Source organism: Macaca thibetana, chromosome 15 (assembly GCF_024542745.1).
Source record: "Macaca thibetana thibetana isolate TM-01 chromosome 15, ASM2454274v1, whole genome shotgun sequence".
Classification (NCBI taxonomy): Eukaryota; Metazoa; Chordata; class Mammalia; order Primates; family Cercopithecidae; genus Macaca; species Macaca thibetana.
In genome coordinates this window covers 106222158-106240851 of record NC_065592.1, presented here as the reverse complement: position 1 = coordinate 106240851, position 18694 = coordinate 106222158, and the positions used below count along the sequence as shown (strand labels likewise).

General features: G+C 43.9%; 1 protein-coding gene across 4 annotated transcripts in view; it reads right to left on the bottom strand.

The window, feature by feature from the left end:
- Positions 1-14349: 14349 nt before the first annotated feature.
- The window catches only part of ZNF169 (zinc finger protein 169), a 45377-nt gene continuing 41032 nt past the window's right edge, over positions 14350-18694 (bottom strand). For 2 of the 4 annotated variants that reach the window (XM_050761388.1, XM_050761386.1), the window contains one exon: positions 14350-18567. In XM_050761388.1, the coding sequence (XP_050617345.1) occupies positions 17009-18567 (1559 nt within the window). In that variant the 3' untranslated portion in view covers positions 14350-17008. The remainder of the gene's footprint in view (positions 18568-18694) is intronic. The other 2 variants (XM_050761389.1, XM_050761387.1) reach the window with 1 other exon arrangement.

Below are 18694 nucleotides of genomic sequence, written 5' to 3'. Positions count from 1 at the left end.
ACGTTGGGGGAAGCCATGCAGCTTGCTCACAGCAGGTGCTGGGGGTGTGCTGAGGCTCTAGACGGGTTTGGCCTCCCTGCTCATGTACCCAGGTCACTCTCTGGGAGCCCGTGTGGCTGGGGCGGCCCCGGGCGGGTTCGCCTCCTCCCTTCACCAATGGATGACAGATCCCTGAAGAAGCCATGGCCTCCTGAGAAACTCCATCTGACAATGTGAGCAAGGCCGTTAGTGAACATGCTGTGCTTTCTTTTTTTTTTTTTTTTTTTTTTTTTTTTTTGAGACGGAGTCTCGCTCTGTCGCCCAGGCTGGAGTGCAGTGGCCAGATCTCAGCTCACTGCAAGCTCCGCCTCCCGGGTTCCCGCCATTCTCCTGCCTCAGCCTCCCGAGTAGCTGGGACCACAGGCGCCGCCACCTCGCCCGGCTAATTTTTTGTGTTTTTAGTAGAGACGGGGTTTCGCTGTGTTAGCCAGGATGGTCTCGATCTCCTGACCTTGTGATCCGCCCGTCTCGGCCTCCCAAAGTGCTGGGATTACAGGCTTGAGCCACCGCGCCCGGCCATGCTGTGCTTTCTGACAGCTACCGGGATGGACTTGATCCAGTGGCTGCCCTTTTGTAGCTGTACTTTGATTCTAACTTCAGCATCCCAAGATGTCTGTCAGGTCTTGGTGCCCTGGGCGGCATTAGTGAGAGTCACCTGGCTTGGGGGATCCGCTGATATCTGGCCAGGGCTGCCAGAGTCACTGTCACTGAGTCCCTGACCATCACTGGGTACAGAATCTCAACAGTGGCCCTCACCCTGGCACATCCCTTGTGAGGGAGCTGACACACTGGGTTACTGAATTGTGAGTTATGACGTCATCGAGCATGCTTTGTCTGCACACCTGTGCCCTTTGAGCTCATTTTAGGCAAATGTGTCCGGACTAAGGTTGTATTTACCGATGGTTCACTTTCCATCCTCATCTCAGTCCTCGGAAGGATGAATTCCACCTCTCACGCCACGGTCCTTCCTCAGAATTTCCTTTGTCTTAGTTCATTCCAGAGATCATGTTGTAGGGATGTTTATCACGTATACAGTATTTGCTTAAACTGTATGAGTGATTAATAGATATTCTCTGACATTTAACACAAACAACATAGAAATCTCACAGGTGAAGATAGGATCACAAGATTCCTAATCAATGCAAGTGGATGGTTAGTCAAGGTTAGTCAAGGTAAACTGCTTCATCCCCCTGCCCTTTATTAGCTAGACAGAAACTGACTGTGTACAGGCTTTACTCCTTTACAAGGTGCCAAAATAAAACCCCAAAGCACAAATCGCACAAACCAAGTCATGCCACTGGGACCATCGTGTGTCATCTGAGCTAGCTGGGCCATGCCAACTCCTACCCCATCTCCTGCTTTTCTCTGCATTCCTCAGGAATGGGAGTTTCTGTGTGAGATTCATAAGACATCCTGCATTCAGGTCCACTGATGTGTTTTCTTTTTTAAAAAACTATGCACATTTTATTAGGAATGTTTCAACCACATAGAAAACGTATAATAGAAACCAATACAGACACCACATAGATGTGGGCCATGTTAACATTCTACTGTTTGCTCATTTTTTAAATAAAAGCTTTATTAAGACATTCACAAAGCATGCTCATTGAAATTGTACAATTTGGGTTTTTCATAGAATTTGCAACCATCACCACATTAAATATATTTATAGAATTTGCAACCATCACTGCATTAAGTCTACTTATAGAATTTGCAAGCATCATCACTATAAACTTTAGAACATTTTTATCACCAAAAAGAAAACCCCTAGGCTGGGTGCAGTGGCTCATGCCTGTAATCTCAACACTTTGGGAGGCCAAAGTGAGTGAATCACTTGAGGTGAGGAGTTCGAGACCAGCCTGGCCAACATGGTGAAACCTCGTCTCTACTAAAAACACAAAAATTAGCTGGGCGTGGTGGCGCACGATCCCAGCTACATGAGAGGCTGAGGCAGGAGAATCACTTGAACCCAAGAGGTGGAAGTTGCAGTGAGCCAAGATTGTGCCACCGTACTCCAGCCTAGGTGACAGAGCAAGACTCCATCTCAGAAAACGAAAAAAAAAAAAAAAAAAACCTTGTCCTTTAGCTATCACCCCCTGCCCCCCATCTACACCCTAGGCCTATGTAACCATGAATTTACTTTCTATATAGCTTTACATGCTCTGGACTTCCATATGAATGGAATCATACAATATATGTCTTTCACACCTGTCTTATTCTACTTTGAATATTTCCAAGGTTCATCCATGTTTTTAGAATCTATCATTATATCAAACCTTTTTATTGCTGAATAACATTCCATTGGTGGATATCCTGAAACTTATTCATTCATCAGGTGATGAACATTTGGGTTGTTTTCACTTTTTGGCTATTGTGAATTTTTTATATATATATATATATAAAAAATATACATAAAATAAAGAAAAAATATATAATACATATAAAAGAAAAACATATGTATTTTTTCTTTTTCTTTTTTTGAGACAGAGTTTCGCTGTTGTTGTCCACGCTGGAGTGCAATGGCACCATCTCGGCTCACCGAAACCTCCACCTCCCACGTTCAAGCATTCTCCTGCCTCAGCCTCCTGAGTAGCTGGGATTACAGGCATGTGCCACCACACCCAGCTAATTTTGTATTTTTAGTAGAGACGGAGTTTCTCCATGTTGGTCAGGCTGGTCTCAAACTCCCAACCTCAGGTGATCCACCCACCTTGGCCTCCCAATGAATAATACTTCTAAGAAATTTGTGTACAAGGTTTTGTGGGGATGTATGCTTTCATTTCTCATAGGTAAGAGTGAACTAAGAGTGAAACTGATGGGTCATATGGAAACTCCATGTTTAACCATTTCAGAAGGTGCCAGACTGTTTCCAGTGCAGATATACCATTTTATATACCCACTAGCTATGTGAGGGTCTCAGTTTTTCTCCACATTCCAGCCAACATTATCATCTCTCCTTTTGATAAAGTCTTCCCAGTGGTTCTGAAGTTGCATCTCATCATAGTTTTCATTTGTGCTTCCCTGATGTTGAACCTCTTTCACGTACTTATTGGCCATTTGTATATCTTCTTTGGAGCCATGTGTACTCGACATTACTCACTTTTAACTAATTTGTGTTTTGTCACTGAGTTATAAGAACTCTTTATATTTTCCAGACAAAAATCATTTAAGGGGGGCCAGACGAGGTGGCTCACACCTGTAATCCCAGCACTTTGGGAGGCCGAGGCGGGTGGATCACCTGAGGTCAGGAGTTCAAGATCAGCCTGGCCAACATGGTGAAATCCCGCCTCCACTAAAAATACAAAAGTTAGCTGGGTGTGGTCGCACGCGCCTGTAATCCCAGCTTTTCAGGAGGCTGAGGCAGGAGAATCGCTTGAACCTAGGAGGTGGAGGTTGAAGTAAGCCCAGATCGTACCACTACACTCTAGGCTGGGTGACAGAGTGAGACTGTCTCCAAAAAAAAAAAAAAAAATTCTTTACCGGATATAATTTGCAGAAATAGTCTCCCATTCCATGGGTTGTCCTTTCTTTTTTTTATTTTTTGTTTTTTGGAGACAGAGTCTGGCTCTGTCGCCCAGATTGGAGTGCAGTGGTGCGATCTCACCTCACTGCAAGCTCCACCTCCCAGGTTCACGCCGTTCTCCTGCCTCAGCCTCCTGAGTACTTGGTACTACAGGCACCTACCACCACACCCGGCTAATTTTTTTTTTCATATTTTTAGTAGAGACGGGGTTTCACCATGTTAGCCAGGATGGTCTTGATCTCCTGACCTTGTGATCCACCCATCTCGGCCTCCCACAGTGCTGGGATTACAGGCATGAGCCACTGTGCCTGGCCTCTTTTTTTTTTTTTTTTTTTTTGAGACAGAGTTTTGCTCCTTTGCCCAGGCTGGAGTGCAGTGGCGCAATCTCAGCTTACTGCAACCTCTGCCTTCAGTTTCAGGGATTCTCCTGCCTCAGCCTCCCCAGTAGCTGGGATTACAGGCATGTGTCATCACACCCAGCTACCCAGCTAATTTTTGTATTTTTAGTACAAACGGGGTTTCGCCATGTTGGCCAGGCTGGTCTCGAACTCCTGAAATCTTGATCCGTCTGTCTCGGCCTCCCAAAGTTCTGGGATTACAGGCCTGAGCCAGTGCGCCCAGCCATCATTTACTTTCTTGACAGTACTCTTTGAAGCACAAAAGTTTTTTACTTTGGATGAAGTCCAATTTATCTATGTGTTCTTTTGTTACTTGTGCTTTTGGTGTCACATTTAAGAAATCATGAACTAGTGCTAGGTCATGAAGATTTATTCCTATGCTGCTGCTTTTTAAACAATCATTTAAAACATTTTAAAGTGTACGGGTTCAGTAATGTTAAGTATATTTTCATCATTGTGAATACACATTAAGTATATTCTTACTTCTTAATCTTTAGAAATTTAGATCTTCAGACATTTTTCATCTTTCAAAACTAAAATTCTATACATATTAAACACTAATCCCACCACCACCACTCCCACTCCCAGTCCTTGGCAACCACTACTGTGATTTTGACTATTTTAAATACTTCATATGAAAAAAAAATTGTCTTTTTGTGATTGGCTTATTTCACTTGGCATAATGTTCTTGAGGTTCACCCATGTTCTAGCATGTGACATGGTTTCCTTCTTTCTGAAGGCTGCTTAGTCTTCCATTATATATATATATACACACACACACACACACACACACACACCCATACACATATATACACCATATACACCATATTTTATCCTTTCATCCACCAAACTCATTTGGATTGCTTTTATCTCTTGGCTATTGTGAATAATGCTGCCATAAACATGGGTGTGCAAATATCTTTTTGAGATCTTACCTTTAATTCATTAGGTTATATACTGAGAAGTAGGATTGTTGAATAGTATGGTAACTCTATTTTCATTTTTAAACAACCGTCATACTATTTTTCATCACTGGGCACAGACTCTCAAGAGTGGCTACCACCCTAGCGCATCCCCTGTGAGCGACTTGAGCTGTTTTACTGAATTCTGAGTTATGATGTCATCAAGGATGTTTTGTGCACACAACTGCACCCTTTGAGCTTATGTTAGGCAAATATATTGAGACTAAGGTTGTCCTAATGCTGGTTCATTTCTCATCTTCATCCCAGTCCTCTGAAGGACCAATTCCATCTCTCCTGCCACAGTCCTTCCTTCTGATGTTCTTTGAAATGCATTAGTTCATTCCAAAGATCATGATTAGGGACTTGTATTGGATGGATCTGTAGAAGTGTATTTGGGATTAAAAGACATTCTGTGATAGCAAATACAACAGACAAATGCCCAAGATGAATACAGGATCAGTAAGTTCCTCAAACCAATCCTAAAGGGAATGGTCATGGTAAATTTATCGTCTCTTCCAATCTGTTCATGTGAACATGTCCAAATACAGATTCGCTCATTAATGCGCAGAAGGAGTCTCGAAAGAGTAGTGTTACAAGCCAGCTTGTACCATGGGACCTGGCATGGGTCATTAGAACCAGCTAGGTAATACCAGGGCATTCCCCATCCTTCTATCCCACTGCCCTTTCTGAACACTAACTCTGGCTTTGTTGGATCCCTGTGTGCTAGCCTAGAAAGCAAAGAGCACTGAGGACTCAGAAAATTCCCACCATTTCTGTCTCTGTGAGCTTCTCCAACGGCCTGAGGATCATATTTTCAGGGTATTTTTTATTTGCCACTCTACAGGTGCAAAAGACTGACAACCACTACATAAAGTTAATATTGAAAAGTTTGCTCCAATGATACTTGAACAACCTATACAATGTAACTAAACAAGTATAATTGAATTTTAATCTAACGTGCCTATAGTATAAGCTTTAATTATACAAAAATGAGAAGGAAAGGAAAGCCCCCAAACATTTGGAAACCGAAATGCATTCTTCTAAATAGCTCATGAGTTAAAGGGTAATCTCGGGGAAAATTAAAAGTAATATAGACCTAAATAAAAATAAAACATATAAAATGTGGTAAGATACAGATAAAGCATTGTGAAGAGGGAAGTAATCAGTGTTAGATGCATATATTAGAAAAGAAGAAAACTCTTACATCAATAATTTAAGCTTTTACATAAAGAAACCAGAAAAAGAGCAAAATAAAATCAGAGCATGCAGAGGACAGGAAATAACAGATAAAAGAAGAAATCAATAAAATTGAAAAGAGAAAATCAATACAATTTAAACAATTATTTTTTGGGGGGGGGAAGGAGTCTCGCCATGCCTAGGCTGGAGTGCAATGGTGTGATCTCGACTCACTGCAACCTCCGCTTCCTGGGTTCAAGCCATTCTCCTGCCTCAGCCTCTTGAGTAGCTGGGACTACAGGTGCCCACCACCATGCTGGGCTAATTTTTGGATTTTTAGAAGAGATGAGGTTTCACCATGTTGGTCAGGCTGGTCTTGAACTCCTGACCTCAAGCAAACTACCCCCTTTGGCCTCCCAAATTGCTGGGATTACAGGTGTGAGCTACTGCGCACCTGGCTTAAAATTGTTTTTTAATACGATCAGTAAAATTCATAATCTTCTCATGCTAAAATAATAGAGGAGATTCAAATTAAGAATGCCAGCAATGTGCGGTGGCTCACGTCTGTAATCCCAGCACTTTGGGAGGCCGAGAGGGGCAGATCACAAGGTCAGGAGATCGAGACTATCCTGGCTAACATGGTAAAACCCCATCTCTACCAAAAATACAAAAAATTAGCTGGGCATGGTAGCGGGTGCCTGTAGTCCCAGCTACTCGAGAGGCTGAGGCAGGAGAATGGCATGAATCCGGGAGGCTGAGTTTGCAGTGAGCGGAGATCACGCCACTGCACTCCAGCCTGGGCGACAGAGTGACACTCTGTCTCAAAAAAAAAAAAAAAGAATGCCAGCAATGAAAGAAGAGATAAAACTACAGATCCTGTAGTCATTTAAGGGATAATAAAATAACATACTAACAACTACATGCACACTCATATTAAAAACTAACATGGGCCGGCCGGGCGCAGCGGCTCACGCCTGTAATCCCAGCACTTTGGGAGGCTGAGGTGAGTGAATCACTTGAGGTGAGGAGTTTGAGACCAGCCTGACCAACATGGTGAAACACTGTCTCTACTAAAAATACAACATTAGCTGGGCATGGTGGTGCATGCCTGTAATCCCAGCTACTCGGGAGGCTGAGGCAGGAGAATCGCTTGAACCCAGAAGGTGGAGGTTGCGGTGAGCTAAGATTGTGCCATTGTACTCCAGCCAGATTACGACTATAGTCCTAGCTACCTGGGAGGCTGAGGTGGGAAAATTGCTCCAGCTGGGGAGGTAGAGGCTGCAGTGAGCCATGATTGTTCCACTGCACTCCAGCCTTGGTAACAGAGCAAGACCCTATCCCATCAAAAAAAAAAATTACATATTTTTAAATTATCTTCCTAAAATATTTGTTTTTTTTTTTTTTTTGAAACAGACACTCTCTCTGTCATCCAGGCTGGAGTGCAGTGCTGTGATCTCAGCTCACCGCAACCTCCACCTCCTGAAGTCAAGCAATTCTCCTGCCTCAGCCTCCTGAGTAGCTGGGATTACAGGCGTTTGCCACTATGCCTGGTTAATTTTTGTATTTTTAGTAGAGATGGGGTTTCACCATGTTGGCCAGGCTAGTCTTGAACTCCTGACCTCAAGTGATCCACCTGCCTCAGCTTCCCAAAGTGTTGGGATTACAGGCATGAGCCACTGCACCCAGTCAAATACTTGTTACCAAAGTGTTGGGATTACAGGCACGAGCCACCGCACCCAGTCAAATACTTGTTACCAAAGTGTTGGGATTACAGGCATGAGCCACCGCACCCAGTCAAATACTTGTTACCAAAGTGTTGGGATTACAGGCATGAGTCACCGCACCCAGTCAAATACTTGTTAATTGCTAATGTGGTTTTAATATTGTGTTCACAAATTCTTTGATAATCCCTTCCCCAGGAGATACAGCTTAATTTCCCTCCCTTGGCATATGGGCTAGAAGTGGTGACTACTAAAAATAAGAGTATGGGAAGAGAAAAATGATAACTTTATGGTGGCGAAACCTGTCAGGCTTCACCCTCACCATGTGATCAAGGTTAACATCACCAGAAAAGTCATGCTGGTATCATGTACCCCTTGAAAAAATACAATGAGGACACTTCACCTCTGTGATATTCTTCCAAAAAATCAGTAATGCCAATCTAATAAGAAAACATCAGACACGTCCAAATTGAGACATTCTATAAAGTTCCCGGGCAGTTCTCTTTAAGTGAAGGTCATGAAAAACAAAGACTGACAGACTTACAGACTGGAGGAGACTAAAGCGATGTGATCACTAAATGCCACATGGGATCCTGATGGAATCTAGATCAGAAGACATGGAATAGCGAAAACCTAGTGGAAAGTCCAAATAAAGTGTGTAGTTCAGTTAATAGTGTCGTCCCAATGTTAGTCTCCTAACTCTGGCAAATGTACCACGGTTCTGTAAGATGTTAACATTAGGAGAGAAACGTGAACTGACCAGCTGGCCCATGGCACCCTACTGTAAGAATAGACTTCACTTATTTATATATTTACGATTGACACACACTCCTAAGTTTTTTTTCCCCCCAATGCTTTATAAATCATTAGTATACTCAATTAGATTGATACTCAAATTGTCCCAACTCAGATTTGGCCAATGAGTGGGAGTTCCTTCAAACTGATTCTTCTGTCCTAGAGGCATATTCCATCTTTTTTTTTTTTTTTTTTTTTAAATGCATTTCCTTTTTGGCCTGACAAAGTATTTCAGGATCATCAAATCCTAGTCCTGAAAGCAGCCACTTCTTCAGGTCATCCTGATTTTCATTACTGAAAAATGGTGTTAGAGATTAAGATCTGGATACCACCTGTGCTCACTGCTACTGGTGTGTCTGTGCTTCTTAAGTCTTTTCAGTGGACAGACCTAGAAAATGCATACGTGTGTATACACAAACATACAGATATATGCACACATACACATGCATACAAAGATGCACGTGCACATATACATGCATGGATACACACACACACATCTTTGGAATCAAATGTTCACACCAATACTTCCAATTCCAGTCCATCCTCACAGGATTCTTTTTTGTTTTCCCCATTACTCATTTGTAGGACTTTTCTTCCACAGCGAGAACCCTGGCTCTCAATAACATAGACACATGTACTCATTTGCTCAATCTTATAATGCATACAAAATAGTTTCAGGATTGCTTTGCCCATACCACTACAAAACACAAACCTACTAGAGTTTGGATTTGTTTGTAATTCTAATTCACATATAACAAACCCTGCCCAACCAAGACTGAGGGGGTCTAGTCAAACACTGTGTGCATTATTTTCCCTTCTTTCTTATACAAGAGGTAACAAACTCTATATGCTTTTTCCACTTTGCTCTTTTCAGTTAACATTTCTAAAAATCACTCCGTAACAGTTTGCTGGTATCTTCTTCATTCTTTTCACAATTACATTTGACTCCATCACGTATTATTCAATCCTTTCCTATGCTTGAATGTCCACGCAACTTCCAATATTTTGCAACTATAAATAATGCTGATAAGTAATCGTGTGCACCTGTACATTCATATCACTGAAGGTGACTTTTTTTTCCTTCTTGAGATGGAGTTTCGCTCTTGTTGCCCAGGCTGGAGTGCAATGGTGTGATCTTGGCTCACCACAACCTCCGCCTCCTAGGTTCAGGACCTCAGCATCCTTAGTAGCTGGGATTACAGGTATGTGACACCATGCCTGATTAATTTTGTATTTTTAGTAGGGATGGGGTTTCTCCATATTGGTCAGGCTGGTCTCGAACTGCCGACCTCACCTTGGCCTCCCAACGTGTTGGGATTACAGGCGTGAGCCACCACGCCTGGACTCTTTTTTTTTTCTTTTGAGACAGAATTTCCCTTTGTTGCCCAGGCTGTAATGCAGTGGCATGATCTCAGCTCACTGCAACCTCCGCCTCCCAGGTTCAAGCAATTCTCGTGCCTCAGCCTCTTGATTAGCTGGGATTACAGGCGACCACCACCACATCTGGCTGATTTTTTGTATTTTAGTAGAGACAGGGTTTCACTATGTTGCCCAGGCTGGTCTCGAACTCCTGAGCTCAGGCAAACTGCCCATCCAGGCCTGCCAAAGTGCTAGGATTACAGACGTGGGCCACCACATGCAGCCTGGAGGTGACTCTCAAGGGATAAATTCTTAGAAGTGCACTTGCTTGCTGTGTCAACAGGTATGTGTATATATAATTAAATACTGCCAAATTTAAGTCTATAGAACTTAAAACATTTTGCATTCCCACCAACAATGTATGAAAATGCCTGTTTCTCCAGTCTCAGCCATAGAGAGTACTGTTAAGTTTTTAAATTTTTGACAATCTGATGGGTGAGAAATGGTATCTCAGTGTAGTTGTAATTTACGTTTCTCTTACCATGAGTGAAGTTCAATGTCTTTTCATATATTTATACGTCTTTTGGTAAAGAGTCTGTGCATGTCTTTTGCCCAGTTTTCTATAGGATTTCTAATCTTTTCCCCCTCAATTTTTAAAACATCTACAAAGTAAGGATTAACCCCTCCTTTTTTTTTTCTTTTTCTTTTGGAGACGGAGTTTCACTCTTGTTGCCCAGGCTGGAGTGCAATGGCGCGACCTGAGCTCACTGCAACCTCTGCCTCCCCGGTTCAAGCAATTCTCCTGTCTCAGACTCCCAAGTAGCTGGGATTATAGACGGGGACAATCACGCCTGGCTAATTTTTGTATTTTTAGTAGAGACAGGGTTTCACCATGTTTGTCAGGCAAGTCTCGAACTCTTGACCTCAGGTGGTCCGCCCTCCTCAGCCTCCCAAAGTGCTGGGATTACAGGTGTGAGCCACCGCGTCCGGCCTCAGGATTAACCCTTTATCGGTGAAGTATGGTGATTTACATGTTGATAAGGATTTTTTGTAGTCCTTTGTCTTTTGATGTTATGGTACACTTTGTCCATGCAAATGCTATTTGGTATTTGTAGACATTATTTATTAATCCTTTATTGGCTCTGGATTTAGAATTAGAAAGCCTCGCCATATACCAGGTTAAAGATTATTTCATCCATGTTTTCTTATAGCATGTTTCTAGTATCCATGTTTCTTCTGGCAATGTGAAAAAAAATATATTTTTTTCACATTAAAATCTCTGACCCATTATAAATTCTCGTGTATGACGGGAGGAATGGAATTTTATTATTTTCCAAATGGCTAGTCAACGTCCCATTTATTAAAAGAGTATTTGCCACAGTCATGTGATATTCCACCTTTCGATAGGCATTTTTTAATGCATTCTGCTCTTGTTACTTTGACCTATTCATGTGCCAGTGCTATGATGTTGCTTAAATTATACAGGCTTTGTAAAGTTTTCAAATCTGGAAGGGCTAGTCCCTCTAAAGCACTTCCTGTGCAGCAATTTTGTTGGAATTCTTTAATTTTCCATGTGGATTTTAGCATTAACTTACAGTCCATGTCAATGAAAAAACTCATTAAAATTTTTTTTTTTTTTAGACGGAGTTTCGCTCTTTTTGCCCAGGCTGGAGTGCAATGGCGTGACCTCGGCTCACCGCAACCTCCGCCTCCCAGGTTCAAGCGATTCTCCTGCCTCAGCCTCCCGAGTAGCTGGGATTACAGGCATGTGCCACCACGCCTGGCTAATTTTGTATTTTTAGTAGAGACGGGGGTTTCTCCATGTGGGTCAGGTTGGTCTTGAACTCCTGATCTCAGGTGATCCATCCGCCTCAGCCTCCCAAAGTGCTGGGATTACAGGCGTGAGCCACTGCACCTGGTGAGAATTTTTAATGAGATTGCAAAATTTTGTAAACTATAAGGTGAGATTGACATCTTTATTATATTGAGATGTTCTCACCAAGAAAAGAGGATGCCTTTCTATTTATTGAAGTCTATTTCTGGTTTCAGTGGTGCTTTACAGTTTTCTACTTGTTGGTTTCGAACATCCTTTATTAAACTTATTCCTAAACATTTTATCTTAATCCAATGTCACCAAAATTGGAGTCACTTTTTTTTTTTTTTTTTTTTTGGAGACAGAGTCTCACTCTTGTTGCCCAGGCTATAGTGCTATGGTGCAATCTCGGCTCACAGCAACCTCCACCTCCTGGGTTCAAGTGATTCTCCTACCTCAGCCTCCCGAGTAGCTGGGATTACAGGTACCCACCACCATGTATTTTTAGTAGAGACGGGGTTTCTCCATGTTGGTCAGGGTGGTCTTGAACTCCCAACCTCAGGTGATCCGCCTGCTTTGGCCTCCCAAAGTGCTGGGATTAGAGGCGTGAACCATCGCACCCGGCCTGGAGTCACTAATTTTACATTTCATTTTGTGCTGCTTTTAGGTATTAACAGCCAGCTCTATTATATTCAAGAGTTCAAACGGAGTAACCCTAAAGAAGATGTTTTTGTGGTATGTTTTTTCTTTTCAAAAGGACTATAGCTGAATCTATTTTTATTTTTAATTTTTTTTTTGACACGGAGTATTGCTCTGTCACCCAGGCTAGAGTGCAGGGGCACGATCTCTGCTCACTGCAAGCTCCGCCTCCCGGGTTCACACCATTCTCCTGCCTCAGCCTCCCGAGTACAGGCACCCGCCACCCACACCCGGCTAATTTTCTGTATTTTTTAGTAGAGATGGGGTTTCACTGTGTTAGCCAGGATGGTCTCGATATCCTGACCTCGTGATCTGCCCGCCTCGGCCTCCCAAAGTGCTGGGATTACAGGCGTGAGCCACCGCGCCCGTCCAGGCATAGATTTCTTATTTCTATAAAACACTGATATTCATTTCAGGAGTGGTTTTCTATTAACCTAATCAAATCATTCTTTCCCCTTCTTTCATCACTATTTTTATCTAAAAGAGAGGTTTCAGATGTATCTAGCAGAGATATTTAAAAAAAAGTTCCATGTATATATATATGTAAGATATATAAATATATATATACACACACACTTTTTTTTTTTTTTTTTTTAAGACAGTGTCTTGCTCTTGTCACCCAGGCTGGAGTGCAATGGCACGATCTTGGCTCACTGCAACCTCCGCCTCCCGGGTTCAAGTGATTCTCCTGCCTCAGCCTCCCGAGTAGTTGGGATTACAGGTATCCACCACCACGCTCGGCTAATTTTTGTATTTTTAGTAGAGATGGGGTTTTGCCATGTTTGTCAGGCTGGTCACGAACTCCTGACCTCAAGGGATCCACTCACCTTGGCCTCCCAAAGTGTGGGGATTACAGGAGTGCGCCACTACGCCGGGCCTGTTTTTTATTTATATTATCAGTTATCAGGTCCATTTTGGGTGAATGGCCATAGAAACTTCCATTATGGAAAAACACTTTCAAGTAAAAGGTCAATATACATGCTGGAATGGTTATTCTTTCTATTTATATTCTCAGTAGAAATTTTTAAACTTCTGGCATGAAATGACGCCACACCACACATACACGTGCATACACACACACACACACACGCACACCCTGCTTCCCTTGTGACTTCAGCTCTGGCCACTGGATAACTCACTGAGGCAAAATGGCTTCAGTGAAAATGTATTGATAAGGGCTGTCCCCAGTGGTCTCAAGGCATCCCCACCAAAGCTAACCCAAAGACCATCTCCAGCTGAGATGCTGGGTCAGTGACCCCCATCTGTCATTCTTCTTTCATCTATCCTCCCAAGGTGAATTTTCCCAAACTAAAATCTTTCTTTTCATTCTGGTGAAAAACCCCTCTGAGCCAGCAGTGGCTCCAAGCACTGGGGAGACTGACCATGCAGTAAACACTTGGTGCTGAAGGAACAGGGCCAGGGCCAGTCTTGATGTAGGCATTTGTCAGGATCTAGGGCATTTGGGCTCTGGGGATCAAGGAACAGGAGGGACTACAGCTAAAGGGGCAGTGTCTTGGGCTGGATAGAAGGGTGGGTGGCTTCAGAGTCTTAGCTCCTGACTGGAGTTTTAAGGAAAGTTGTGGCTGACGGGCTGGATCACTGGCACGCAGGCATAGCTAACATGACAGGGATGTGAATAAATGCCCTTCAATCTGGAGTCAGGGAAGTTGAGCTTGTGGCCAGCATCTCTCATCACAGACACTGGAAGACTTAGGAAGAGGTGAGGTTGAATACCGTAATATCCCCGTCCCATAGGACAGTAGTCTAGAATAAATATGCAGAGTAATTCCTCCATGTCTCCGAAGAGGTTGAATGCCTTGGGGCTCTCCTAAAAGTATCAGTGAATGAGGTACATAGCCAGGTATGCAGCTTTGTAGAGAAGCAGTTTATTAAAACAAAAGACCATAAAATACAAACGACCGCTGTGCAGAAAGTAAAGCATAAACCAACTATCTCATGATCAATGAAGGAAAGCAACTCTTTTTTCTCCATTCCATATCAGGAAAGTGGAACATCTATTATTGGTTTCTGCCATCTTCACACTTATGGAGAAAGGAAAGGAATGGTCAGGAGAGCACTCTGTGGCAGGTGCTCATGGTTAGACACGAATTTTGGAAGTCCAGAAGTCAGAGTGTTATGGACTAAATTGTGTCCCTCCCCACCACAATTCATATGTTGAAGCCCTAATCCCCAATATAACTGTTTTTGCATACAGGACATTTAAAGTTGTAATTAAGGTTAAAATGAAGTCTTTAGGGTGTTGCCCTAATCCACTATCACTGGTGTCCTTTTAACGAGAGACATCAGGAAAGTGTGTGTACAAAGAATAAGCTATGTGACACCACAGAGGGAAGGCAGCCATCTGCAGGCCAAGGAGAGAGGCCTTAGTAGAAACCAAACCTGTCAACACCCCATTCTAGGACTTCCAGTTTCCTGACCTGTGAGAAGCTAAATGTTCTATTGTTTAAGGCACCCAGTCTGTTGTTTTCTTAAGTTAGCCCTAGCAAATTAATACAGATTTTGGTACTGTGATAGGGATGCTTTGTAACCTAAAATGTGGAAGTGGCTTGGAACTGGGTTCTTGGTAGAAAGAAGCTACAAGAGTTTTGAGGCACATGTTAGGAAAAGCCTGGATAACCTTTAAAACACTGTTGGTAGGAATGTAGATGTTAAAGGTTCTGGGCTGGGTGTGGTGGCTCACACTTTGAGAGGGCAAAGCAGGAGGATCATTTGAGGCCAGGTGTATGAGACCAGCCTAAGCAACACAGCAAAAACCCGTATCTACAAAATTTGTTCTTTTTTTTTTCTTTAAGGTGATTGTGGTGAGGTCTCAGACAGAAATGAGGAATGGGTAACGGGAAACTGGAATCCTTGCAAAGGACTTGCCCAAATTGCATTCTAGTGTTTTGTGGAGTATAGAAGTTGTGAGTGAGGCAGTGCAGAATATTCAGGTGATATTTCTACACAAAGTGATGCAAGTGGAGCCTGTCTTCTCCTTGCTGCTTATAGTAAAATGTGAAAGGAGAAAGATAAATTGAAGGAACCGTTAAGCAAAAAAGAACCAGTACTTAAAGATTTGGAAAATTCTCCGCCTGTCCGCATTACAAAAAATGAGAAAGTATGTTCTCGAAAGAACACTAGGGTGTGGCTGGACAACCATGTGATAAAGAGATTGGTATAGGTCTGAATGGAACCAGTTAACCATCTCACCAGAAATGCTGCCAGCTTGAACTGAATAGAGAAAGACACAGGACAAATGAAGGCAGGCTGTTGGACTTCTGGGATTCTACAGGAAGGTACAAGAAAAGGGAAGAATGTGATTCTCAAAGGTTCTAATGGGTCCAGAGAGTACAGGGCTAGAGGGCAAGTGTGTCTCCTTCTGAATTTCAGTGGGCCAGGAGCCACTGCCCAGGGCCAAGGAAGCGACACTGCAGCTCCCGTGAGCCCAAAAAGTAGGGCTGCAGTGTTTTAAAGGTCATCCAGGCTTTTCCTAACATGTGCCTCAAAACTCTTGTAGCTTCTTTCTACCAAGAACCCAGTTCCAAGCCACTTCCACATTTTAGGTTACAAAGCATCCCTACACAGTACCAAAATCCAGCTGGCCCACAGGGCAGAGCACTGAGCCAAAGGGGATTATTCTCGAAACTTAAAATCTAATGGAAGTTGCCTTGCCAGGTTTGAGACTTGCTGAGGATCCATCATTCTTCATTTCTTTCTCATGTCTCTCCTTTGGAATGGGGAGTTCAGCCTCTGCTTGTCCCACCATTGTATAATATTTTGGAAGCAGATAATCTGTCTGGTTTCACAGGATCACAGCTGGAGAATTTTGCCTAAGGATGAATTGTACCTAAAGTCTCATTCACGCTTGGTTTAGATGATATTTAAATGAGATTTTGGATCTAGAGTTGAAGTTGAAATGGGTAAAGAATTTTGGGACTGTTGGGATCCTGTGAATGTATTTTGTATGTTTGAAGGACCTGAACTTTGGTAGTGGAGTGTTATAGACTAAATTGGGTTTCCCAAGAATTCATGTTGAAGTCCCAACCCTGTAGTGTGACTGTGTCTGGAGATAGGGCCTTTAAGAAGGTTATGAAGGTTAAATGAGGCCATATGGCTGTGGCTCTATCCAGAATGACTGGTATCCCTACAAGAGGAGGAAGCCACACCAGGAAAGTATACACACAGAAAAAAGGCCACGTGAGGATGTGGCCAGAAAGCAGCCATCCGCAAGCCAAGCAGAGAGGCTTTAGCAGCAGCCAAACCTACCAATACCTTCATCTGGGACTTCCTGCCTCCATAAATATGAAAATAGAGTTCTGTTGTTAAAGTCACCCAGCCTGGGGTACTTTGTTGTGGAATCCCTAGCAAGCCAAGACAAACTGTGAATATAGAAGGTAAACCAAAATTCAACTATCTCATGATCAATGAAAGAAAGCAACATTTTCTTTTTCCATCCCATTTCAGGAAACTGAAGCATTTACTAGTGATTTCTGCCAGCTTCACACGCACGAGGAAAGGAAAGGTCAGAAGATCTCTTGGGGTAGGAGCTGATGACCAGACTTGGTCCTCCTATGTCTATGTAAGTGAGACTTCTGGCTAAAGCCACGTCCACACTCCCTGCAGACATACGGCTTCTCCCCAGAATGGGTCCGCTGATGCCGGATGAGGGCAGACTTAAAGCCGAAGCCGCGCCCACATTCATCGCAGACGCAGGGCTTTTCTCCCGAGTGTGTCCTTCGGTCAGAGATAAGGTGTGACTTCTGGCCAAGTCCTTGCCCACACACCCTGTCAACATAAAGCTCCTCCTCTGAGTGTGTCCTCTGGTGTCGGGTGAGGAGCGACTTAAAGCCAAAGGCGCGCCCACACTCGGGGCACAGATAAGGCTTCTCCCCGGTGTGTGTCCTCTGGTGTCTGATGAGGGTGACCTTCTGACCAAAGCCACGCCCACAATCAGGGCACAGGTAGGGCTTCTCCCCTGTGTGTGTCCTCTGGTGTCCAATGAGGGTGACCTTCTGGCTGAAACCCCGCCCACACTGGGGGCACAGGTAAGGCTTCTCCCCTGTGTGTGTCCTCTGGTGCCTGATGAGAGTGACCTTCTGGCGAAAGCTGTGCCCACACTCGGCACAGACATAAGGCTTCTCCCCTGAGTGTGTGACCTGGTGACTGAGGAGGAGTGACTGCTGCCTGAAGCCACGCCCACACTCGAGGCACAGGAAGGGCCTCTCGCCTGTGTGTGAGCTCTGGTGCTGGAGGAGGGATGCCTTCTGGCAAAAGCCTCTCCCACACTCGGGACACACAAAGGGCTTCTCCTCCAAGTGTGTCCTCTGGTGTAGAATGAGGGCTATCTTCTGGCGAAAGCCTCGCCCACACTCCTGACATACAAAGGGCCTCTCCCCGGAGTGAATCCTCTTGTGATTAGTGAGGGAGGATGTATACCTGAAGTGTCGCCCACATTCCCTGCACACATACGGCTTCTCCCCCGAGTGCTTCCTCTGGTGTATGGAGAGGGAGGCCTTCTGGCTAAACTGACGCCCACACTCTGGACACAGGTATGGCTTCTCCCCGGTGTGTGTCCTCTGGTGCTTGATAAGGTCTGATCTCTGGCAAAAGCCTCTCCCACATTCAGGGCACACGTGATGCTTCTGGTGGCTGAACAGGCTTGACTTTTTGCTAAGTCCCAGTCTATAGTTTCCACGTATGACTGCTCCAGATTCTGAGGTGTCTACTCCCTTCAACATTGTGTCTGACCCCCCAGGACTCATCCTCTGGGCCAGGCGAAGGTCTATTCCTCCTTGTGTGTTCCCTTCCAACCATTCTACTGGGTCACCTTGATGTGGGCTGAAGAATGTCCTAGAAATTCTGCTTGGCCTCTTTCTTAATGAGGTGTCAGGGCCTTCTGTCTCTCCACTTTCTCCTTTTTCACTAGAGCATCTTGGAGCTTCTAGTTGGAAGTCACTTCCTGCAGATGAGCTTGGGAAGATCTGTGTGGGATGACCACTTAGTGCACATGGTCTGAGGAGCTGTGAGCTAGAAAAGGCCACCAGGTGGGGAAGACTGGGCTGGAATTCTGTCCTAGGCTCTGCTAGAGAGAAAGTCTCGGTCAGAATCACCACAGGTGCCTGTGGATTGCAATACCTGCCCAGCAGTTTTCTTCAGATGTTCACAACAAAGACCTATCTTCCAACCCACAAGGGCACATTACATGCTCT